Raw genomic sequence first — 26,253 nt, 5'->3', positions numbered from 1 at the left:
TACGTGTTTTCCAGTGTCTTGGTGGGAGTGTTGCTGTTTGTTTGCTAGCGAGTGTGGCCTTCTGTGAAAACCGTGTGTTAGGCTTGAATACGTTTTTTTAGCGTGTGTCGACATTCCAATAACGCCACTTTAGCGAGATGTTTCAAAATGTAAATGATCTTTATATTAAACTGTACTTCAAGTCAATATATTAAGACAAAAATGAAAGCGTATGCCGTTGAATTGCAATATTTGCATGCCGGTAGGAGCTCTCTAAAATGCTGCCATCTTTCTTGGCGGTCCTACATGCTCCTGTTGTTGTCTTTTAATACATTTGCAAACATTTCTTAAAACCTGTTTTTGATTTTCTCATTATGGGGTATTGTGTGTAGATTTATGAAGGAATAAACGATTTAATAAATGTTACAATAAATCTGTAACGTAACAAAATGTGGAAAATGTAAAGGGGTCTGAATTATTTTCGAATGCACTGTAAATCACAAGACAATGTGAGCAGTGGCTTCATGCACCGCAAAAATCTGAGGGGACACAGAGTAAGTGAGGGTGGCTGTGGGGTGGTCCCTAAATTGAATAATTTTGAAAATCTTGCTTCTCTAACTTGATTGATAGTCTGAAATGGCTTATTGGTAGATAGTTATGAGTTTGGGAGATTGGGAACCTATCTGAGCTAGCTAAAGCCAACGTCATACCATTGCTAAATGGCTGGTAGCATTACAGAGAAATTATTATTATTACGTTTTTTAAGAGGACAAATCTGAGGGGGTACATGCCCCTGTGCCCCCTATGGGTATGGCCCCACTGAATGTGAGACAACGAAAATGAAAAACAAACACCTCAGAAACACATGCGTTTCATTTAGGTTTATTGTCAGTGTGTCAATATCGGAAGGACATTACGTTTGAGAATCATGGATGAACGTCTAATTCTGATGTAAAACTGCGAGAGCTTGAAGCTCGGATGACAGTTTAGCAGCTGAACTCCAGTTTAGCGGTACTTCTCCGCCAGGGCCAGAGCCAGTTGCTGCAGGAACTTGTCCACGGACAAATGGATCTCGGGGGTGAATTCGGCGGGGAAGTAGGCGGCAACGACCACAATCAGGTTGTGAGCCAGGATCTGCAAAGGAAAATGGAAATGGATTATTTCACCTTCACACAGGTAAAAACGTAGATTTTTTAAGTGTTTTTTTGTGACTTTTTCTCTTACCTTGAAGTTGGTGGGGTCCACCCTCAGCTTGGTGGCGTGCAGTTCACTGAGCTTGGTCAAGAAACCAAAAAGGTCGTCCAAGTTGCCAACACAGTCATCGATCTGATTCATGATGGTGATGCCGTGCTTCTTCACTGGAGCGGAACCGGGGGCCACGGAAGCCCAGTGGGAGAAGTATGCCTTGGTCTGGGGGTAGACGACGAGCATCCTGTCGTGGACATTAGAAATCAGGTGAGCCAAAAATCATTTGAAACAATAATTCACACGGTCGGGGATCCCGTCCATATTTTTGCTGAGATAGGCAAAGCTTTCATAGCTTCCATATAATTGACTGAGGAGTTGTGTTAATAATTTGAATACATGTACCTAGCCTATAATTGATCATACATCGTTATGTAATTACCTGGAAAGAGCCTGGTCTCCAATCTCATTGGATTTAGGGAGGATCTTGCCCCAGATGGCCTTCACGTTAGCTTTGTCCTTGGCTGAGAGACTCATAGCTGCGTCTTGTCCGTTTATCCACTTAGATGAAGATGCTGAGAAAAGAAGCGTGTGAGCGTAGACTTCTCAGAGGCTGTTTTTATTGAGGCATGAAAGAAGGCACGCCCCGATATGATCTCGGCTCCTCCTCTCATTGGGCATTTTTCCAAGACATGATTCATGTTTTTTTTTGTAATGTTATGGAACTGAGCCAATTCGTGTAATGCCCCAAATATGACAATTGCACAAAATCGATTTCGTTTGTAAAAATGCTGTCATAACATTGCATGTATTTATTTAATATAGATTGAATAACAAAGTGTTTTTAAAACACTTAATATCTCAATATTTTCTTTACAGTTAAGGTTTGGTCGTACGTTCTAATATTGCCTATACTCACTGGTGAGTTTAGGCTATGTGATTCTGTACACAAGGCAGTGTTGGGGAGTAGTGGACTGCATGTAGTTCAACGAGTAAGGAAACTACATTTCGTAGTAGCTTGGTGGGAGTTGAACTACATTGAAATCTAGTTAGGGTTTTCAGTAGTTAACTACTCCCCCCCCATGTAGCAGCTAACTACCGGAATTACACACTATTTTTTTTGCTAAATAAAATACAATATGGATGAAATATGCAATCATTTACTTTTGGGGGGCATTAGACCTGCCTAATTCTGACTTGAAACATCGTTTTTGTGTTAATAGGCTAAAATACACACTGTCAACCTTTTACCCCAAAGTTCTCTGACAATTTTTACTCGATTACATTTCAGATTTACATATGATCATTTTTTACGAAGTTGTTTGGCTAGTGAACTTCTTTTCCATAGTAACGTTATATTTTTCTTAGGGGTAGCTTTAGTGTAGCTTAATTTCTTCCAGTGTAAAATAATTGCTAATTTGGTCAATTGTATTTCCAGAGTAGCTTCCCCAACACTGACAAATATTTGCAACGTGATTGGATTGGCAACTAGCAACCAAATCAAGACGTGTTGGCTTATATCCAATTTGGCCGATGTAGTCAATATTCACAGTTAATATGAGACGTATTATAGACCTGATAATCGGAACGGTTTTGCTTTGTTTGCAAAGCGTAGCCTAGGCCTATCACTAAACATTGTAACAATATATAGGCTACGTGCATTGTATTTCAGTGGAGTTAAACAAAAAGCTGTAGTTTCATTGAATGAAATAGGCCAATATCCACATTGAATAGTGTCCAGTTAGAACGTATCAATTCCCCGGATGAAAGCCTATAAAACGACTTGTCACCAACTGACATTTAGAATAATCATTCAAAAAAGACCAGATAAATGGAACTTTCAAATGGGTGGGGCCGTCTGAATATGAAGATAAAACACATTTTGAGTCATGCTCTTTTTTAAATAGTTTACTCCCAATCCCTTACATCAATAATTAGAATTGTATAACTATAATATTGCAATTCAATGTGAATATTACAACGATAAGTTAAAAAGAGAATGTTGTGCTAAATAAGGTTCTATCCTGAGAGAATTGGCATTAAAGTTTCCGAACCTACATTGGTTTGAGTGGTGTCAGATATTATTTTGAACATAACAATATGAATTGGCGTATTTTAGTATGCAGTATATAGAGAACATTGAACAGAACAAGGCTATGTCAATAACTACATTTGGACAAAAATGCCGATGGAGGCTAATCATGACTTGTTTATTCCATCCATAATCATTTGAATTTGGCAACGCCTAAATGACCAAGCATTATCTTTAAAGGTGGGATGAAGTTGGCTCAATGCCGATATGTGCCACACTCGATGACCTTGCCCCCTCAAGATATTCATCCAATCATTTTCTGTGTTCTGTTCAGGGCGGAGATACTGAACATCAATAAATTGGACGTCGCAAGAGACAAAAAGCTCAGGAGTCCCTTGTAACATTTTGCAAGTACCAACGGAAATCAACAAACAAACGTCAACATGGTCGACTGGACAGATGCTGAGCGCAGTGCCATCGTAGGCCTGTGGGGAAAGATCAGCGTGGATGAGATCGGACCCCAGGCCCTGGCCAGGTACATTCTTATAATATTTATGTAGATATCATTAAATAATAACACGATAATAGTCTACCTAGAATATTTAGCACTAAGTGCGTAGTATGAAATCGCGGTGTTCACCTTTGGTGCGATACAGACCATATTGATTGTGAAGTATAATTTTAATGGCAGCCTGTTTTAATTATTTTTAGACTTCTGATCGTGTCTCCATGGACTCAGAGACACTTCAGCACCTTCGGCAACCTATCCACACCCGCTGCCATCATGGGTAACCCCGCCGTGGCCAAGCACGGAAAGACCGTGATGCACGGACTGGACAGAGCTGTGCAGAACCTGGATGACATCAAGAACACCTATGCTGCACTGAGTGTGATGCACTCCGAGAAACTGCACGTGGATCCCGACAACTTCAGGGTGAATATTGCACATTAGCAAACTGAAACAAAATACATAAATAATTAGTCTTATGAATTAAATAGCGTTATGAGCCGATGTAAAGCCTATTCCAATATTACATTCTCCATCTGGTTCCTTCTCCACAGCTCCTTGCCGACTGCATCACCGTGTGCGTGGCCGCCAAGCTCGGTCCCGCCGTTTTCAATGCTGATACTCAGGAAGCCTTCCAGAAGTTCCTGGCTGTCGTTGTGTCCGCTCTTGGCAGACAGTACCACTAGAGCATCACTCGACAGCATCAATATGGAAGAGAGATGACACTCCAACTCCAGTCTGTTAGGCTGGAAGCTGTGCCATAGCTACACATATTGAAAATAATAAAATACATTAAAAGCATTTATCTTTTTGAAGTATTGTTTTTTTAATGGAAAACGCTCTCCTGCAATTGTACTGATGGCAAATGGGTTCTAGTTAGGCCTTCAGTGGATTCAAATAAGCGATGCCTAGCCTACACATTTTCAAGTTTGAAAAATAAATGATTTCCTAAAACCTGGACAGACGATCACATGTTTTACATTTAGCAGACGCTCTTATCCAGAGAGTCTGCTGAATTAGACCTTTCGGTTAACAACTCTTAACTACTAGGCTACCTGCCGACCATTACATAATGTTTGCTACTTGTAATATGATTATTACAATATAGTATATTTAAATATGTATTTTCTTTGTTTTAGATATTTAAATATGTATTTCCTTAGAATGACTGCAATCCACTGTCAACAAATGCTTTTACCATTTTTGAAACCTAAGAACTAATTTGTCAATCTTTTTAGCAACATGTTAAACGTCATACCACAATCATGTGAAATTGTTTTCAACACATTAATTGAGTAGCCTAACACAATCCGTTCAAAATATGATTTTGGAGCCTTGCCCTCACCATCACTGGATTTATCCACAGCAATGTGACAGATCGCGCCGTCTTGCAAAACGAGGGCAACTGATGTCGAGCTTTATTCAAATAAATCCGATAAAATACAAAATAGAGCTGCAAGTATTATTGCGGCCTCCGGAGTGGCGCAGCGGTCTATTGCATAGCGCAGTGCTAGAGGCGAGACGATGGTCGAGAGCCATGCGAACTCGGATCTGTAGTATGGAAGTTGCAGCGATAGGACAAGACTGCTACTACCAATTGTATATAAAGGAATTGGAGGGTAAAAAAGGCCTATATATATTATTTATTGCATCAATTCACTGTCCATCAACTCCTGTCTGAACCCTATGTCACAGTCACTAACAACTAACAACCCATATGCCTGGAATCCTTACATCATAAAGCAACATGATATAGTGAGTGGTCTCGTCGCTGTAGCACATTCAGAGATTGATTGATAGACAGTAATCTTAAATAATTCATAGATTTCAAACGAAAAGCACTTTCTGTTTCTCATAGATGGACCAGATTAAAATGCGATGAAATGCGAATTCCTAATTAGTTCAGGAAGAGTTCTGTGAGACATTCACAGCAATGGGGGAAGACATTTGGATCAAGAGAGACCTTTAGAAAATATGCACATGTTCTCTAACACTGTATATACAAATACGTATTTTACAAATCAAATCAAATTTTATTTGTCACATACACATGGTTAGCAGATGTTAATGCGAGTGTAGCGAATTGCTTGTGCTTCTAGTTCCGACAATGCAGCAATAACCAACAAGTAATCTAACTAACAATTCCAAAACGACTGTCTTATACACACAAGTGTAAGGGGATAAAGAATATGTACATAAAGATATATGAATGAGTGATGGTACAGAGCGGCATAGGCAAGATGCAGTAGATGGTATCGAGTACAGTATATACATATGAGATGAGTATGTAAACAAATTGGCATAGTTAAAGTGGCTAGTGATACATGTATTACATAAAGATGCAGTAGATGATATAGAGTACAGTATATATGTATACATATGAGATGAATAATGTAGGGTATGTAAACATTATATTAGGTAGCATTGTTTAAAGTGACTAGTGATATATTTTACATAATTTCCCATCAATTCCCATTATTAAAGTGGCTGGAGTTGAGTCAGTGTGTTGGCAGCAGCCACTCAATGTTAGTGGTGGCTGTTTAACAGTCTGATGGCCGTGAGATAGAAGCTGTTTTTCAGTCTCTCGGTCCCAGCTTTGATGCACCTGTACTGACCTCGCCTTCTGGATGATAGCGGGGTGAACAGGCAGTGGCTCGGGTGCTTGTTGTCCTTGATGATCTTTATGGCCTTCCTGTAACATCGGGTGGTGTAGGTGTCCTGGAGGGCAGGTAGTTTGCCCCCGGTGATGCGTTGTGCAGACCTCACTACCCTCTGGAGAGCCTTACAGTTGTGGGCGGAGCAGTTGCCGTACCAGGCGGTGATAGTTTGTGAGTGCTTTTGGTGACAAGCCGAATTTCTTCAGCCTCCTGAGGTTGAAGAGGCGCTGCTGCGCCTTCTTCACAATGCTGTCTGTGTGGGTGGACCAATTGAGTTTGTCTGTGATGTGTATGCCGAGGAACTTAAAACTTGCTACCCTCTCCACTACTGTTCCATCGATGTGGATAGGGGGGTGTTCCCTCTGCTGTTTCCTGAAGTCCACAATCATCTCCTTAGTTTTGTTGACGTTGAGTGTGAGGTTATTTTCCTGACACCACACTCCGAGGGCCCTCACCTCCTCCCTGTAGGCCGTCTCGTCGTTGTTGGTAATCAAGCCTACCACTGTTGTGTCGTCCGCAAACTTGATGATTGAGTTGGAGGCGTGCGTGGCCGCGCAGTCGTGGGTGAACAGGGAGTACAGGAGAGGGCTCAGAACGCACCCTTGTGGGGCCCCAGTGTTGAGGATCAGCGGGGTGGAGATGTTGTTGCCTACCCTCACCACCTGGGGGCGGCCCGTCAGGAAGTCCAGTACCCAGTTGCACAGGGCGGGGTCGAGACCCAGGGTCTCGAGCTTGATGACGAGCTTGGAGGGTACTATGGTGTTAAATGCCGAGCTGTAGTCGATGAACAGCATTCTCACATAGGTATTCCTCTTGTCCAGATGGGTTAGGGCAGTGTGCAGTGTGGTTGAGATTGCATTGTCTGTGGACCTATTTGGGCGGTAAGCAAATTGGAGTGGGTCTAGGGTGTCAGGTAGGGTGGAGGTGATATGGTCCTTGTTACCTTAGCTTTCTTGGGAACAGGAACAATGGTGGCCCTCTTGAAGCATGTAGGAACAGCAGACTGGGATAGGGATTGATTGAATATGTCCGTAAACACACCAGCCAGCTGGTCTGCGCATGCTCTGAGGGCGCGGCTGGGGATGCCGTCTGGGCCTGCAGCCTTGCGAGGGTTAACACGTTTAAATGTTTTACTCACCTCGGCTGCAGTGAAGTAGAGGCCGCATGTTTTGGTTGCAGGCCGTGTCAGTGGCACTGTATTGTCCTCAAAGCGGGCCCGTGACGGGGCTGGTTTTCATTTTGTAATCCGTGATTGACTGTAGACCCTGCCACATACCTCTTGTGTCTGAGCCGTTGAATTGAGATTCTGCTTTGTCTCTATACTGACGCTTAGCTTGTTTGATTGCCTTGCAGAGGGAATAGCTACACTGTTTGTATTCGGTCATATTCCGGTCACCTTGCCCTGATTAAAAGCAGTGGTTCGCGCTTTCAGTTTCACGCGAATGCTGCCATCAATCCACGGTTTCTGGTTTGGGAATGTTTTAATCGTTGCTATGGGAACGACATCTTCAACGCATGTTCTAATGAACTCGCACACCGAATCAGCGCATTCGTCAATGTTGTTGCCTGACGCAGTACGAAACATATCCCAGTCCACGTGATGGAAGCAGTCTTGGAGTGTGGAATCAGATTGGTCGGACCAGCGTTGAACAGACCTCAGCGTGGGAGCTTCTTGTTTTAGTGTCTGTCTGTAGGCAGGGATCAACAAAATGGAGTCGTGGTCAGCTTTTCCGAAAGGAGGGCGGGGCAGGGCCTTATATGCGTCGCGGAAGTCTTGTTGTCAGATTAGCCTTGTTAAAATCCCCAGCTACAATGAATGCAGCCTCAGGATGTATGGATTCCAGTTTGCAAAGAGTCAAATAAAGTTTGTTCAGATTATAATCGAAGAGAATTCCCTTGGTAGATAATGCGGTTGACATTTGATTGTGAGGAATTCTAAATCAGGGGAACAGAAGGACTTGAGTTCCTGTATGCTATGCTTTTGTGACCACACCACGTCTCGTTAGCCATAAGGCATACGCCCCCGCCCCTCTTCTTACCAGAAAGATGTTTGTTTCTGTCCGACCGATGCGTGGAGAAACCGGCTGGCTGCACCGACTCCGATAGCGTCTCTCCAGTGAGCCATGCTTCCTCATAGTTAGTCATTTTATAATTTGATTCTACTATATTTAGAAAGCATATAAGTAATTTGAAGTCTTATTCATACAGTTTTGTTGAATAGGAAATACATCATCTAAATATTTAATGTATTCATATTTGTATCATATTTGCACTGTGTACCTGAGCTTGTGTCCTCAAAAGTGACTACACCTCAGCAATTTATAACTATTTTTTACCAGAAAGTGGAGATTTTAACATTTCTTGGAGTGCAGCATTACTATTGTTTATAGCCCTCTAATGATAAAACATTATTTTTGTGGATTATGTAGATTACATTTTAGATTACATTTAGTTACATTTAAGAGTTTTTAAAATGTTTGCATTTGATACATTATTCTAGAATATTCAGATGATGTATTACATACGATAGATAATAAGGTGGTATTTATCCCAACAATGTGATTTGCATAAGTGAATGTGTCACGTCTAATCAAGGTGGGTGGAATCAGGCGCAGAGAGCAGATAGCGAATTAAAGTTTATTCTCCGTTGAACAAAACAAACATGGTGAACCCAAACACACACATGGTGAAATTATCCAACACAGGATAACAGAGTAACCGGAGAATAAGAAACATAAAAACACCGATAGACGAAAATAATGACAACATAAACAATCCCGCACAAAACAAGGGTGGGACAACCTACAATATATACAGACACTAATTAACTAAACAACACACAGGTGCAACCAATCAGACAAAACCAACAGATAAACGAAAAGGGATCGGTAGTGGCTAGTAGGACGGTGACGACGACCGCCGAGCACCGCCCGAACGGGTAGGAGAGCCTACCTCGGCGGAAGTCGTGACAGAATGTTCAACCTTAACATGTGATAACTACACAACAGAACAGATTAACAAGAATGACATTAACTGTCATGGTGGATAAAAATAATTATCTGAAAGCCACATCCCTGAACTACATCTCCAATCTTCTGATCTGACCCACTGGGTAATTTAAGCAAGAAGGCCCGAGGGGGTGTGGTATATGGCCAATATACAGTTGAAGTTCGACGTTTACATACACCTTAGCCAAATACATTTAAACTCAGTTTTCACAATTCGTGACGTTTAATCCTAGTAAAAACGCCCTGTTTTAGGTCAGATAGGATCCCCACTGTCACGCCCTGACCTTAGAGATCCCTATTATTCTCTAATTTTGTTTAGGTCAGGTTGTGACTCGGGTGGGAAAGTATATGTTTTCTATTTCTTTGTTTTTGGCCGAGTGTGGTTCCCAATCAGAGGCAGCTGTCTATCGTTGTCTCTGATTGTGGATCACATATAAGTTGTCATTTTCCTTTTGAGGTTTGGTGGGATATTGTTTTCTGTTTAGTGTCTGTACCTGACAGAACTGTGCGCTTTCGTTTTCACTTTGGTGATTTTGTTTGAGTGTTTTTTGAAAATAAAATATCATGAACACTTTCCACGCTGCGCTTTGGTCCACTCCTTTCGACGAGAGACGTTACAACCACTTTATTTTTATAATGTCTTCATTCCTTTGTCATTCCATTTTTTTTATGTGTGAATCTACTGTATTTAGTCTGTTGTATTGCTAACATTCAAATATGAGCTTGATGGTGAAATATGGTGGAATAAGGACACAAAAACAGAACATAACTTAATTCATTGCCCGTTTATTTTATTGTGATAACAACAGCGCAGGAACTGAACTACAATTTATCTGTATTTGTCAGCCAGGGCAGCGGACAAAGCTGCAAGGAATTTATCCACAGCAATGTGCACTTCGGGAGTGAAATCCGCAGGGAAGTGAATAGCCAGGGTCACAAGGATGTTGTGGGACAGAATCTGAAAAGTAGATTTTAAAAGTTAATATTGACGAATTAAGCCAGAAACAGACTTAGAGTTGAAGTCGAGAGTGATAAATATAAAGATAAGTTATCTGGGCGCCAACCTTGAAATTGCCAGGGTCAACGCGCAGCTTGAAGGCGTGCAAATCGCTGAGAGCACTCAGTCCTCCGACGAGGTCGTCGATCACTCCGACAGCATTACCAATTGCACCCATGATGGTGCTTCCATGCTTCTTGACTGGGGCAGAGCCGGGGCTCAGGTCTGCCCAGTGGGAGAAGTAGGTCTTAGTCTGGGGGTAGGCGGTCAGCATCCTGCAAATGAGTTTGCAAGTAAGTAAGTAAGCATTATGCGTATCTTACTCTTACCATCGTCTGTCTACAATGTAATGCAAGTAGTTGACTTATTGTATGTTAAAATGCTTATTCGGGGTAGGCACATAGGCCGCTGTCAGCGGGTTAAACACAACCATTCTCATCATTCTTCCATTAGGAAGGCTTACCTTCCCAAAGCCTCAGCGCCGACGACATCTGCCTTTCCACTAATCTTGCCCCAGAAGGCCTTGACCACAGATTTGTCTTTTGCTGTCAGACTCATTTTGCTCCTTTTTGATTGACGTGTATTAGATCTACAAGAATTTAACCTAACCAGATGACTGCCTATACAACTAGGTCCCTTTATATTACCATAGAGCGGCAGACACGCCCAGATACTAGGGGACACTCCCCGTACACTGCAACCATCTTTGTCAAAACTCAAGAGTAAGAAACGTTATCTTGGCTTTTATCAAATGTTAAGTTAGAATTTCTATATTAGGCCCTCCCATAAGATGTCAGAGGGCTATGTTTGTAATAATATACATCATTAACGTTTTTCAGATTTTTTTTTGCCTATGTTTTCGTCTTCTGACTGTACTGTGAAACAATGTATGGAAATAAATTGTACCTGTCAACAATTTTACAATTTGTTTGATTGATAAATATAATAATACATAATAATGATTATTTATTTCGTTGCATAAACGAAATATGTCTGTATAATCAATCATATATTTCCAATAGGCTAATTCTAAAGCTGCTTCTGGCAAAATATCAAAATATTTAATTGCTAGCTAATTAGCTATTTAAAATTACGATGCACCTTAGTAAATGAAATTGTACAAATCAAAACCACCTTCAAGACCTGCATTCAATTGGAAAATATTTATTCAAGGTGACATATTTGACATTTGTTCGATATGATCCCCAATGAAAAGGTTGATTAGACTTCGAATGATGATCGGGGAAAAAGTCAGAGGTCATGCGAGGACATGGGTACACACCTATCTTCAAATAATACAGGACATTCCTGCTTATCATATGTAATGTCTTGAAATTAATCACTTAAAATGGGCGGAACGGTCTGAATCCCCCGATAAAAAAGGAAGGCATAATATTGTCGTAGATAAGGAACTGTAACCAAATTGTAGGCCGGAATTAGCTTGATTCTGTACAAACTAATAAAATAGCATTTACTGTTGTTTTTAACAGATAAATTATTGGATTTTGAAACTGAATTCTCAATAACATCAGGTATAAGAGCTGAAGCGCTCATTAAACACTTGACCAATACTGATCTTTACCAGAGCCAATCACATGCGCCGCCTCCAGTGGGCGGAGAACACTCATAAATATAAGTTGCATGCAGCGTCTCCCTACATAATACATTAATTGTTCAATCTTGTTGCAAAACCGGAAAACAAACACTGACAACATGGCTGACTGGACAGACGCCGAGAAGAACACCATCAGTGCTGTCTGGGGCAAAGTAGATATCAATGAGGTCGGACCACTGGCTCTGGGAAGGTAGGTTATGGCTTCAGCCTCATTCAAATATATCATCTAACATAGTTTATAGTGGAGATCATGAGTAATTATAACAATATTATACTTGTCCTGTTATCATATTAATATTGAGTTGATATTAAGTTTGAATGGAGCATATTAGAGTATTAACTAGGCATATAATTTAAATACATTTGAAAATAATCCACATACTTCGGTGTTCATGCAATGACAGAGTCCTGATCGTCTACCCCTGGACTCAGCGTTATTTCGGCTCTTTCGGAGATGTGTCCACTGCCGCAGCAATCATGGGCAACCCCAAAGTTGCTGCTCACGGCAAGGTCGTGTGTGGAGCTCTGGATAAAGCTGTGAAGAACATGGGCAACATCTTGGCCACATACAAGTCACTGAGCGAGACCCACGCCAACAAACTCTTCGTCGACCCTGAAAATTTCAGGGTAGGCCTTTTGTTTTAGGCTACACGTATAGCATTCAGAACAATACGTCTAATTACAAAGGTAAAACAAAAACGGCAGTCTTATTTAACATCTTCCTCCTTTGTCTTTTGTCTACAGGTGTTGGCTGACGTCCTCACAATTGTCATTGCCGCCAAATTCGGAGCCGCTTTCACTCCTGAAATCCAGGCAACCTGGCAGAAGTTCATGAAAGTGGTTGTCGCCGCAATGAGCAGTCGGTACTTCTAAATGTACCCCAGACAAGTGATTATGTTCTGACATCCCTGCCTGAGTGAAAATAAAGTCATCGAAACAACCTGCTGTATTCATATTTGTACAAACAACATTAGGGTTAGGATTGGGGGGTAGCAATTTTGGGGGAAAGTTCCACCACAAAACCCATAACATCAATAATTAGGCAATATAGAGATGGGCATTGACCGATGGGGAACGGATGGTTTAGGGTCATGGACTATTGTGTTAACGAAGGGCGGCTGCACTGTAAACCCTTATTAGTTATCATTACTCTACAGTGTTGTGGAAACCCGCTGCACTAGGATTCTAGAGTACAGTTACTTACAACGTTACAGCTGGCTTTACTCAAACTATAAGTGTTTCATGATCCCAAATGGGCTACAATTTAAAGTTGATTAAACACAAAAGTTTTAGTAAGTAGAGAAATCTTTTAAGTACATTGTACTCAACATAGTTTGCTAATGAAGTAGATTAGTAGTGTAACACACAGTTAATAATTTTTGTCCACTAATGGTAATTTCAGAGTTACCTAAACATAGTAGATTGAGCTAGATCTACTAAATATTTGGAGTCTGGGCAACATGTTGAAGTATATTTTTTTGAGTACAGAATACTTCAAAGATGTCTGTCCATTAACTTGCTTTTACTCCCTACAACAACTTTAGTTGTGAAGTTCTGTTTGTACTCAAAACATTAAAGCCATAACAACTTGTCACTTAACTTGGTTCTATCATGTCACTGTGAATTTAATTGTTTAAGTATCCAAACTGTGTAACTTTTGCACAACTTACTTACAATTCCAAGTAATATTACTATTTTATATGTTAATTTCACTTGATTAATAACCTAAATCATTCATGTATCACTGTAATTAATTACTTTAGTTACTCTATTATTTGGAGTGCATTCAACAAATACCGAATCAACATGTTCAAGTTTCCATGCAACTTTTGAGGAAATTAAACATAAGACAGTAAAACAAATGAATGCTCTCACATTTTAGTCCTGTGTAACTTTACATTTTTTGTTATGTAACTCAAATAATTTGTGGAAACCAGCTGCACTTCAACATTTTAAGTCAAAAACTACTCTTAAAATCCAAGTTCTTTCTTTCAGTCAACTAGTCTAAAGCAAGTTAGCTTTACAACAGTTTATTTTATTTGATTTGAAACACTGCGGCTTCAGGAACACACATATCTAATTACATGAACGCACCAAACATGATTCATCTATTTTAGCATCCATCAATAGATGAATGCCATTTCTGTACAGCATGACTCATTTTAACAGAACTTTTAAAAGACTATGATAACAAACCTCCAACTTTCAATCAATTCAATATTGTGTAACACTGCAACATTCCCCATCAACTTAACTATTAAAACATAAGCACAGTATAATGACCCTTCTTTCTCCAATTAACACTTTCAATTGATGTGGTAGCTTCCATTCAAATACAGTTGTGCTGGAGGTTTTAAATTTAAAATAATGAGGTAGTGATGTGCCGACGTAAATTTCAGTCTAACAACTTGACTACATTCAACTGTTTAAAATGAAGATTAATGTTGACAATTTACATTTCTTCCCCCACGACAATTTTCACTCCATTATGTTTACAAAACAAAGTAATACTTGCCGATTATAAAATGTACTTATGCACGCAATGTTTCGGTCCTAAACCTTCATTCCTGACTAAGGTGTTACGCCGAATCATTAAACTGAAATATAAACGTTCTAAATGCAAGTAGACAGTGTGTGCGAACGTTGTTTCCCCAACAACACTACACAGATATGCAAACGACCACTCCTTACAACTCCATGAAGATTCCCTATCCATTTTCATCCTCTGGGACCTCGGCCATTTTTCATATGATGACGTCAGCAATGTGAGATTTGTGGCCATTGCCTCTAAAGCTTCCGATATACAAGGATTTGTAAGGTATCTTCACAATGCCAATGTTCAGTTTTCCCAAACAGTAACACTTTCAATTAAACTCTACACTAACTGAAGTCAAGTTACTCTTGTATCTGTGTACATGTTAAGATTAAAGGCCAATAGTATTGCATGACTTTCTCATTTTTGTGATCGGTTTGACTAAAGGCACAGATCAAATCAAATGCAGGCAGACTTTTTAGTTGCCCACAAAACATTTAATCATCTTCAGTTGTTTTTAAACATGTTTTTATCCCTAAATCTCTTTTCCTTATAGGATAAAGTAGCTATTTACAATTGTTTAGCGCCATAAATGTTTTTGGTATTGGTACTTTGCAGTTGGTTTTTCAAAGCAAGGACCTTTGGCTTCATTCTGTCTCCATCCAAGTTTAACAACACTTTTTGTATAATCCAAATTGCAATTCGTGCAATTCAGGTATCCAGGTAGGAGTGAGTACATTAGGCTGTACAAACATACAAAATCAAATCAAATTTTATTTGGCACATACACATGGTTAGCAGATGTTAATGCGAGTGTAGCGAAATGCTTGTGCTTCTAGTTCCAACAATGCAGTGATATCCAACGAGTAATCTAACCTAACAATTCCACAACTACTACCTAGTGTAACGGATGTGAAATGGCTAGCTAGTTAGCGGTGTTTGCGCTAAATAGCGTTTCAATCGGTGACATCACTTGCTCTGAGAACTTGAAGTAGTAGTTCCCCTTGGTCTGCAAGGGCCGCGGCTTTTGTGGAGCGATGGGTAAACGACGCTTCGAGGGTGACTGTTGTTGATGTGTGCAGAGGGTCCCTGGTTCGCGCCCGGGTATGGGCGAGGGGCCGTGTAAAGTTATACTGTTACACTTATACACACACAAGTGTAAAGGGATAAAGAATATGTACATAAAGATCATATATCTTTGAGTGATGGTACAGAACGGCATAGGCAAGATGCAGTAGTTGGTATAGAGTACAGTATATACAGATGAGATGAGTAATGTAAGGTATGTAAACATTATATTAAGTGGCACTGTGATACATTTTTACATCAATTCCCATCAATTTCCAATTTTACAAGTGCATCAGGCCAGCACTGGAAATCCTTCATAACCACGTTCTCAAGGACCACGGAGACTCTTCCTGGATGGAACAACCTCGCACACAGCAGCTACATCTCCATCGTCATCAATGACTGAGATGATGGCTGCTGATCTCTTGATGGCTGCAGGGTCTTGGGATGTTCCCTCATGAGAAAGAACATGAAAATGTCATTATCATGTCACAATAAACTCTCATGAAGACACACAAGTAGTTTCTCCCCTCCTTTATTTTGGGTCAAAGAATATTTGAACAACCTCGCACACAAACAATCCACCATGCAAGTTATGAACATATTGCCTTACCTCTCTTATCCTACCTCATTTGCACATGCTGTATATATAGATTTTTCTACTGTACTATTGATTGTATGTTTGTTTATTCCATGTGCAACTCTGTGTTGTTGTATGTGTCAAACTGCTTTGCTTTATCTTGGCCAGGTCGCAGTTGCAAATGAAAACTTCTTCTCAACTGGCCTACCTGGTTAAATAAAGGTGAAATTAAATTTAAAAATTAAGTTGGAGTATTGCTGGAAGACATCTGAGGACAACAGTTCATCTGTGTTCACATCACGTGGTTGCTACAGAGAAACATTACAAACATGCACTATAGATTTGTGTAAGGGTATCACTGATCTTAAAATGTAACATTTCAATCAATTCATTTGCTTTACATTTTGCTTACTGATTCAATTTGTCAGGCGCAGGAAGCAGAGAGTTCAGGGTAGTGCTATTTAATGCACAAACGGCGAACATAAGCCACCCCACGACACACAAAACAAATGCCCCAAACACGGGGACTTAAACAGTACGGCCAAAACCCACGAAATGGGAAACACGTTAACCTCAAACGTGCACACTAGTCACACAAACAATCCCGCACAAAGAGCAGGCGGGCCTACTGGTTAACATAGCCCGACTAATCAGCCTAAACACAAAACAGGTGAAACCAATAAACAGAAAGGGGAAAAGGATCAGTGGCAGCTAGTAGGCCGGTGACGACGAGCGCCGAGTGCCACCCGAACAGGAAGGGGAGCCACCTTCGGTAGGAGTCGTGACAACCTGGCTGTACAAATTTAGAATGGCAGCCATCTTCTGTCCATTTCTTCCCATCTTTCCCTGCTTCTCTGGATAGGTCTAGCAAGCGTTCTGTGTGTTGGTCCAACATGGAATAAAATGAATCGCAGGCGTAACGTTAACTCTCAAAAGCAATGCATTTAACACATTAGCCAAAACACTATTTACATTGTCCCCATAGCTCTGTGGAAGAGTAAGTCATGACATAAACTAGAGGCGTCTCTCTTCTGCAAACTAACGTTAGCTAGGCTAGCTAATTGTTGAGACGGGCTGCCAACTAGTTAAAACATCAAATAAATACGCACATGTCACGGCAGATGGATTTTAACATAAAATGATCGATGTTAAACGTTACACGGAACCCAAACCGGCTGCGTGTGTGCGCCATCGTGTATAATGGTATTTTGTCCCCCCCCACACCAAACGCGATCACGACACACAGGTTAAAATATCTAAACAAACTCTGAACCAATTATATATATTTTACTTTTATTTAACCAGGCAAGTCACTTAAGAACAAATTCTTATTTTCAATGACGGCCTGGGAACAGCGGGTTAACTGCCTGTTCAGGGGCGAAACAACAGATTTGTACCTTGTCAGCTCGGGGGTTTGAACTTGCAACCTTCCAGTTACTAGTCCAACGCTCTAACCACTAGGCTACCCTGCCGCCCCATATTAATTTGTGGACAGGTCGAAAAGCATTAAACATCAATGGCAATTTATCTAGCTAGCTTGCACTTGCTATCTAATTTGTCCTTTATAGCTAGCTTGCTGCTGCTAGCTAATTTGTCCTGGGATATAAACATTGAGTTGTTATTTTACCTGAAATGCACAAGGTCCTCTACTCCGCCAATGAATCCACACATAAAATGGTCAACCGAATCGTTTCTAGTCATCTCTCCTCCTTCCAGGCTTTTTCTTCTCTTAACTTTATATTGCAATTGGCAACTTTCATAAATTAGGTGTATTGACTTTGTTCATCTTTCAGTCACCCACGTGGGTATAACCAATGAAGAGATGGCACGTGGGTACCTGCTTCTACAAACCATTGAGGAGATGGGAGAGGCAGGACTTGCAGTGTGATCTGCGTCAGAAATAGGAATGACTTCTATTTTAGCCCTTGGCAAGCAGACGCTCGTTGGCGCACACAAGGACTATATTTTGCAACGCTCACGCACGTGACGCCAGCGGTGTAGTCAGCCTGTTACACGTGCATTGATCCATCAGTTGGCTAGCTAGCTAACTTTACCTGTTAGTCATGCTTGCTAAAGCTAGCCACAGAGTTTTCACAGTGTTCTGCAACTAACATTATAACAATCATGTAATGTATTACGCATAACTTTCTTTAAAAAAAAAAGATTTACCCTTCGGGTAATTTTGTATTTAACTAGGCTAGGTCATGAAAACCGGCAGCACTTTTCCTTAAATTAACATGAACTGCTGAAAAGTTAACCGACTTCATCTAATGACCTACTGACGATGTGACCTACGCTACGTCGTCAGGCTCCGGAAATTTCCTCCCTAACTTAAATAATGAGACTACATTAGATTTCCGTGCTCACAATTGGCTCCTTAATGCAATGTAGCTTTAAATTATATATACTTAATTGTACAAACTTTGGCGGGAAGTAAGCCGTCTGTGTGTGAGGTATACTACTGCACACACACTTGGAGAAAGTTCAGTATGATCACAGAGGAGATGTTGCCTTTGACCGATGATCCTTCCAGATGCCCGCCCAAAATGTCAAATTAACCAGCTTTTTTATGACATGCAGCTAACTGTTTAGAAGTTATATCACTTGAACAAAAACATTACTCTAACATTACTCTTAATTCAGGGCGTCATATGCCACATTTTCTTGGAGACAGACATCCACAGTGACACTTTACGTACATCTAATCTAATAATTACCAATGACCAATTAACACCAGGTTTATCACTTTTAGGCCCAGATGCAAGCTACATTTAATCAACACTAGACCACTTCCTCGATCAGATGCAAAACAGTTTTAAAATCTAAATGGAATTGGACACCAGGAGCTTAATTAAGGACCATGTCCTGGACACATTGAATGTGTAATGTAATTGAGCCATCATTTGGGGAATATAGGCCTCCTGACAACATTTTGAGTTGGCCTCCATCCTCATCCTGTCACCATTCAAATAGGTTTGGCCCTAACCAATTGGGGCATTGCTACATTTAGCAATCTGTATTATTCTCACCGTTAGGCTTTGAGGTCCCTACATAATTCTGCCTACATCATGCCAGAGAGTAAGCATGTCTACCAGCTATACACCACACGCACTGACAGAGTACAATGTTATAGAGGGCCAGACTACGATCAGCACACAAGTCATTGCAGAGGACAGTACATCAGCACAATTTACTCTGTCTGATGGCAGACTATAGGGAGGACAAATTGTGTAAGGCATAAAAAATTGACAAAAGAGTAGAGGGCATGAGAAGATCTCACCAACCATTTTTGACACCCTTTCATTTCCTTATGTGGCTGTATCCACATGTGGCTGGTGTGTGTTGTGGGTGGAGACAATAGGAGGCAAGTAAAATGACAAGGCATAAGAGGAGAACGAACGATAGGCAGGAAGAGAGACTGACTTCGACCTCACTAGCCACCCCTTTCTTAACTGTTCAATTTCCCTACTTTCAAAATGATGTGTATGGTGTGTCTTAGAAGTTGGGCCTACTAACAGTGATATTCAGATGCACCAGTTAAGGTCCTTGTGTAATGTGATATTGTACCCCCTAGCCCAATTGTCCTTTGTATATAATTCATATATACTTGTGTTCCCACATGTGCTTCCTGTATTGATTTGTTGTTTATTAAAATTAAAATAAATAGCTAACGTTACTTGCTTCCTGCTAAGAATTGTCAGGGTTCGCCTGCAGCTTCGCGATTACTTCCATTGTACTTGCTCATTTATGATTACGTTGCCACAGCTAGCAAACGACAACGCACGGGACCGGAGACGGTATTGTTCTAATGGTACATAGAAAGCTAATTTGCTGTACTGCATGTTTATATAAGCGAATGTGATATGGGAGGTTCAGGCTAGCTAGATACAGCTAACCTGCTGCCCCACAGTAAAGTTAGGTAGCTAGCTAGTTAAAGAAAAGTGTTTTGTGTGACCTATACTTTATGTATGCCGGTCTGTTGGATGGAATTGAAGGTTAAGTTTGTGCCCACCTCCAATGTGGTGGGACCATACTTTTTGTTGCGTGTGGCCACCGACATCACTCAAAACAGCTTCACATTCACATATAATGAATATGCTTAATTCGAAAATATGCATATTAATTCCATTACTACTTATTAAATTACAGGCTTGACATCACTCATCTTAAAGTAATTGTTATTCTGTTCTCTCTGGTTTTGCATAAATTGATATGGTATCATCTCCCTTCAAACGTAGAGTGATCTTGGTGGAATTGAAAGGATGATACTACCAGAATGTCCAGCCACTATTGACCAATTTATAATTTTACTGAGGCAGATATTTGACATTCCTTGCACCATTGACATTCAATTTCTAAACTCACAGTCTGATTCACAGTTTTTCAAGCTGACCTGCATTGATGATCTGCCAAACATGGGCACAATTAAGCTTTTGATATTGGAGAATGCCATGACTAGCTTTGGGGTGTCGTTGAGTAATCCACACGTAACTTCACAGCATCCAGGACAACCGAGTGACAACTTTGAGGTGCCAACCTTTTCACATGATCTTGAATTGATACTGAGAGAGTGAAATCAAGGGTATGACCAATTTGGAAGACAACTGGTGTTAACCAGAAACCAAAGACAACTGATTTTGGATGGCGTGGCAAGAGCTATGTATTGAGTTATTGTCATTCAGTAAGAGCCTGGTAATGTATAATCGTATTAAGTACAGAAGACGTCTGTGTCTTTAAAATATGTAATCTACAAGTATGTGCTGAGTTTCATCACATAACTAATCAGAACCTGCAGCGAATGTTCTTTCTGCACTAGACCATCACACTGAACGCTTGCTGGCTTTATCCCGGGAGGTGCAGGGACAGATGGGGAGCTTTGGACTTTGGCTTTCTGCCATTCTGAAGATATATGATGAAATGGTTTGTTATTTTCTAATTGACATATTTGGTCAGTTTCATTGGTTCTGTGCGGGCACTCCCCCTATTTATTATTTTATTTAAAAAAATAAAGAAATGTCCAAACCCCACCTGCAGTGTACATAAAATTGGTTTGGGGTGAAATGGTAGTCAAAGGGGTGTTGTCTCTATTAGTGATTGAGCCTATGGATAGCCATATTGGTTTTAAATCACAGTGTCTATATGCTTTTCCAATTTGTCCTCTGCAAGTTGATTTATTAATATTCTGTCTGTGTCCTTTTAGCAATCAAGGGATGTGAATGTCAGGCGAACGGCTAGCCTTCATTGTCTTCCAGCACTACTTCGTAAAAGCGACTCAGAGGTGTTCAAAACCTGCAGGGTTCATTAATATACTTCAGGGTTATTACAGAGTTTAAGACTGCTCCTTTTAATATTGATGTGCCTAGAAATCATAACACGTCTTCCGCATTGGTTGATCTGTACTTCACACTCTTCCGGTTGTCATACTATACTGTAGGGACGTGAGTCAAGAAATCCTGGTGTCCTCATTGGTCCAGTCTGCATACTTGCTATCATCTATGATGATGAAGATGCAGTCTCCCTTCAGCCACACCAAGTCTCCATCATCCTCAAAGATGGAGAGGTGATGCACAGTTTCCAATCCTGGCCAGATGCTTTTCTCGCTCTTTTTGGCCTGGTTTATGCTCTTACATCTGGATTACCCAAAACCCATGTCCAGCTCATTTCTATTCATCCAGCAAGTGTTCCTTAACGTTGATTGTGAAAAGCTCAAATCAAGTTTTGGCCTTGAAAAATAAACTGTAACCTAATTACAGGTCAAATGTGCCTGTGGTAAGACAACAGATTTTTTTTCTTCAACCTTAAAAAAGAGAACTTGGTGATTGTTGGAACAAAAAAAAGTTGGTGTCTGCTTTTTTGTTGTTATTTCCTTTCATGTGGGTTCTCTTGAAATGTGACCAGAGGAACAAAAATGGACTGACAACTGTGAATCTCATGTGTTTGAAATCCAACATGAAATGTTGTTGTGGTTTTCTCCAATAATAAATTATATTCATTTGTACAGTTCAACATGACATTTACATCTGAACCTAAATGATCTACATGGAAGCACGCTGGGAGGGATTGGCTTGTGTGTTGTTGTCTTAGCAAGGAGGTAGATCTAGTAAACTATGACTGCTTTTGTAGACAATGTAAAAAATACATTTAATATGTACTTTTGAAGGAGTTACACAAGAATACTTCAGCTATTATGTTTGTTCTGGGTTATATTGCCTAACCAACAAATATTCAAAATCATTATATGAAGTATCAGACGTCAATACTCTTAATTAACTTGAAGTCATTAGACGTTTTACAAAGCAAATCATGATGAACCGCTAAATAGGTTGGCTTTGAACTTTGCTCCCTGGTTTGCTTTGAGAGAACATGCCATCATGATAACCTCTACTTACAGTACTAATACTGAGCACATTCATAGAGCAGTCTATACAGTAATATACTCAGTCATCTGTCTGTGTTATAATATTGTGGTGTTGAGGGAGCTCACCGTCTCCAGGTTCTACTTCAGGCAGTGTTAACAGCAGAGCTCCAACGATAATTGATTTTGGCATATTGTGTGGCATCTGCCTGTTCATTGCACAACATAAAATTGGTTTCCACAGCAGGGTTAAGGGACATACATACACTTATAATTCTAACAGCTTTTTTGTTAGTAGAGTATTTAATTGTCTTAAAATATAGTTCAATTTATTTTTGTAAGGTAAGAACACGTGTTTTTTTGTTGGTAAATTTACATTTGTGAATATGAGTAAAGGTTAGCTAATGATCCTCTAGCCGCTGCATGGCATGACATATCTAGGCAGGGAATTTCGCCATGAAATTATATGTAAACAAAATTCGGTGAATATCGAAGTAAAAAAAATCACTTAAATTCGGCTATTTTTGCTGCAAAGTCAGCTGGACGAAAACCTGTAAGTCATATTAGATAAATAGGTTGTAAGTTGAAGACACACAATATTTTACATTGAAGTCAATACAAAGAAGTTGCTCTAATTTCCACATCATACTTTTTTATTGAAAGTAATGTAATACTGGACATGTTTTTGTACACACCCATTGCAATTTTTATGTTCACCTGACATGGACTTATAAATCAACAAAGTAGCTTATAATATTTGAGTGCTACATAAGTACTTACATTTAGCAAGGTGATAATACTTTTATTGTGAAGTCAGCTAAACAAATGTATGTAATTCAAGGTTGGCAATTAAAAGGTGCAAACACACAATATGTTTACCTGATTTGAACACAGAATTATAATGTTACAAATCATTTGAAATCATTCGAGTTCAATGTACTTAAAGTAAAACAAATGTTATGCTAACTTATAAAAATCAGGTTTTGTTTTGTTACAATTGCGTTGAAGTTGCATCTACAAGCAAATAAATATTAAATGTGCAAGCTGTGTTTTGTTATATTCACTTATACAACTAAGCTACTGTCACTTAAAAAGAATATGTTATAAATACTTAAAAGTGTGCACTTGTTTAGGTCAACTTAAAAATGTAAAGTTCACATGACTTTTCATCAAATTTTGTGTCAAATCAAATCAAAGTTTATTTGTCACGTGCGCTGAATACAACAGGTGTAGTAGACCTTACAGTGAAATGCTTACCTACAGGCTCTAAGTAATAGTGCAAAAAAAGGTATTAGGTGAATAATAGGTAGGTAAAGAAATAAAACAACAGTAAAAAGACAGGCTATAAACAGTAGCGAGGCTATAGAAGTTGCGAGGCTACATACAGACACCGGTTAGTCCGGCTTATTGAGGTAGTATGTACATGAATGTATAGTTAAAGTGACTATGCATATATGATAAACAGACAGTAGCACTTAAAGTATTTGAGTGTGTGAAACATTTGGAAATATTTAAGTTCAGTCTACTCAATATATTTGTGCTAGTAAAGCATACGGATTTACAGTGTGACTGGCGGGAAGGTTGAAAGAGAAAACAATAAATTTAAAAATCAATGAATGTATAATTCTTGAGCAATTTATAACTATAGGCTATGTTAGGCTATATTAAGGTTTTTCTTTCATTATTTTAGGCTATCTGGCATTAGTGGGTGAAAGGCTCTGCACTGCCCCATGCAGCCTCCGCAGTCGTCAGGGTTTTCATACTTCTTGGTTTAGCAAAGCAGAGCTGTTGTGAAAGGAAGTTGCCAGCCAAGGAAGTGAGTTTGTATTTTATACTGGACCTCCCGCCCCTACCTACAGTCAACCAATCATGTCAATGAGGAGCTATACGGCGCCCTCTGCATTGTGAGTCAAGAGAGAAGCTAATAGAGCGGTCCCGCGAGTGCACAGGCCAGTCAAGAGCGCTAATTAAATTTGAGCAGAACCTCATCCTTGATCAAAAAGAAAAATGTCTTAAACAGTACATATAGAACTGTGAGCAAACGTGATTCAAACGTGTAAAAAAAGTATTTGAGCGCATTAAATTGTCCAACAGCAATAGTCATTCGCTTTCAATTTCTCAAATTGCTCTCTCAAGTTTTGGCACCTTTAAGTTTGGATTCCAGGGTTGATGGGGGTGCGGGTTTACAGGCGGGTGCATGTCTATAAACCTTAAATTGGTCACTTTTACTGGAGTGATGGACGAACTAACAAATTCCTGGCATTGGCCAGTCCAGTGTTGTGATTGGCTATTATGAACCGTCTGTTTTCCTGATAATTGGGCTACTTTGAAACGATGTCGCAGGTGAAAATGTATTGATCGCGGGTGGCAGGTTTTTGGGCTACTTCTAAATTGCACCGCAGCCGCCATGGCATTTCATTAAAAAATATATATATTTCACTGTGACCTGCTGCTGACTATCAGGCAGTGAGCAGGCTGTTACTGAGTGTGTGAGTGAGTGTGTGAGTGAGTGAGTGTGTGAGTGAGTGTGTGAGTGAGTGAGTGAGTGAGTGAGTGAGTGAATGAATGGTGGAGACGAGGAGGGACAAAGGGGTGTGCGTGCGTTGAGAGCACTGGTTGAGAGACTGCTGCACGGAGACAGAGTAGCAACTTTTTAATAGTTGTAGGTAACTGCGTTATACTGAATGCAACATGCAATAATTTCAAAGATTTTACTGAGTTTACAGTTCATATAAGGAAATCAGTCAATTGAAATAAATGCATTAGGCCGTAATCTATGGATTTCACATGACTTGGCACAGGTGCACCAATGGAAGGGCCCATTGGTGCACTGGTGCACCTGACTTGGCAGTCAGGCCCACCGACTGGGGAGCCAGGCCTAGCCAATCAGAATGCGTTTTCCCACACAAAAGGGCTTTATTTCAGAAATACAGAAATACTCCTCAGCACCCCCCTCTCAGACGATCACAGGTGAAGAAGACATATGTCTGGAATGGCATGGTTATGTAACCACGTGACTTTAGTCGTCCCCTCGCCTACCCGGGCTCGAACCAGGGACCCTCTGCAGACAACAGTCACCCACGAAGCATCGGTTCCCATCGCTCCACAAAAGCCGCGGCCCTTGCAGAGCAAGGGGAACCACTACTTAAAGGTCTCAGAGCGAGTGACGTCACCGATTGAAACGCTATTAGCGCGCACCACCGCTAACTAGCTAGCCATTTCACATCGGTTACAGTTCCACATGGTCTGCTGTTGTGAGGCCGGTTGGATGTACTGCCAAATCATCTAAAACGATGTTGGAGGCAGTTTATGGTAGAGAAATTAACATTCAGGTCTCTGACAACATCTCTGGTGGACATTCCTGTTGTCATCGTGCAAATTGCATGCTCCCTCAAAACATGAGACATCTGTGGCATTGTGTTGTGTGACAAAACTCCACATTTTAAAGTGGCCTTTTATTGTCCCCCAGCACAAGGTGCACCTGTGTAATGATCATGCTGTTTAATCAGCTTCTTGATATGCCACACCTGTCAGGTGGATGGATTATCTTGGAAAATGAGAAATGCTCACTAACAGGGAAATAAACAAATTTGTGCACAGCATCTGAGAGAAATACATTTTGGGGGGCAAATGGAACATTTCTGGGATTTTGTCATTTCAGCTCCTGAACCATAGGACCAACACTTTACATGTTGCGTTTATATTTGTGTTCAGTGTAGATGGTCATTATTGAGAC

The 26,253-nt window shown here is 40.3% G+C and overlaps 4 protein-coding genes across 4 annotated transcripts; 2 read left to right on the top strand and 2 right to left on the bottom strand.

Moving 5' to 3' along the window:
• Positions 1-845: 845 nt before the first annotated feature.
• LOC115104217 (hemoglobin subunit alpha-4-like) lies at positions 846-1,766 on the bottom strand. Its single transcript, XM_029625507.2, has 3 exons — positions 1,607-1,766; positions 1,204-1,411; positions 846-1,113 (listed from the first exon to the last, which is right to left on the bottom strand). The coding sequence occupies exons 1-3, from the start codon at positions 1,699-1,701 to the stop codon at positions 985-987; spliced, it is 432 nt and encodes a 143-aa protein (XP_029481367.2). The 5' UTR covers positions 1,702-1,766; the 3' UTR covers positions 846-984.
• Positions 1,767-3,572: 1,806 nt separating this feature from the next.
• Positions 3,573-4,505, top strand: LOC115104216 (hemoglobin subunit beta). The gene is made up of 3 exons (XM_029625506.2): positions 3,573-3,731; positions 3,908-4,130; positions 4,259-4,505. The coding sequence occupies exons 1-3, from the start codon at positions 3,640-3,642 to the stop codon at positions 4,388-4,390; spliced, it is 447 nt and encodes a 148-aa protein (XP_029481366.1). The 5' UTR covers positions 3,573-3,639; the 3' UTR covers positions 4,391-4,505.
• A 5,630-nt stretch (positions 4,506-10,135) lies between these two features.
• LOC115103630 (hemoglobin subunit alpha) lies at positions 10,136-10,993 on the bottom strand. The gene is made up of 3 exons (XM_029624473.2): positions 10,830-10,993; positions 10,434-10,641; positions 10,136-10,327 (listed from the first exon to the last, which is right to left on the bottom strand). The coding sequence occupies exons 1-3, from the start codon at positions 10,922-10,924 to the stop codon at positions 10,199-10,201; spliced, it is 432 nt and encodes a 143-aa protein (XP_029480333.1). The 5' UTR covers positions 10,925-10,993; the 3' UTR covers positions 10,136-10,198.
• Positions 10,994-12,021: 1,028 nt separating this feature from the next.
• Positions 12,022-12,921, top strand: LOC115104214 (hemoglobin subunit beta-1-like). The gene is made up of 3 exons (XM_029625505.2): positions 12,022-12,171; positions 12,386-12,608; positions 12,726-12,921. Exons 1-3 carry the CDS (start codon positions 12,080-12,082, stop codon positions 12,852-12,854), a joined length of 444 nt encoding a protein of 147 aa, XP_029481365.1. The 5' UTR covers positions 12,022-12,079; the 3' UTR covers positions 12,855-12,921.
• Positions 12,922-26,253: the final 13,332 nt, after the last annotated feature.

Source organism: Oncorhynchus nerka, linkage group LG21 (genome assembly GCF_034236695.1).
Source record: "Oncorhynchus nerka isolate Pitt River linkage group LG21, Oner_Uvic_2.0, whole genome shotgun sequence".
NCBI lineage: Eukaryota > Metazoa > Chordata > Actinopteri > Salmoniformes > Salmonidae > Oncorhynchus > Oncorhynchus nerka.
This window is presented reverse-complemented; position numbering and strand designations above follow the sequence as displayed.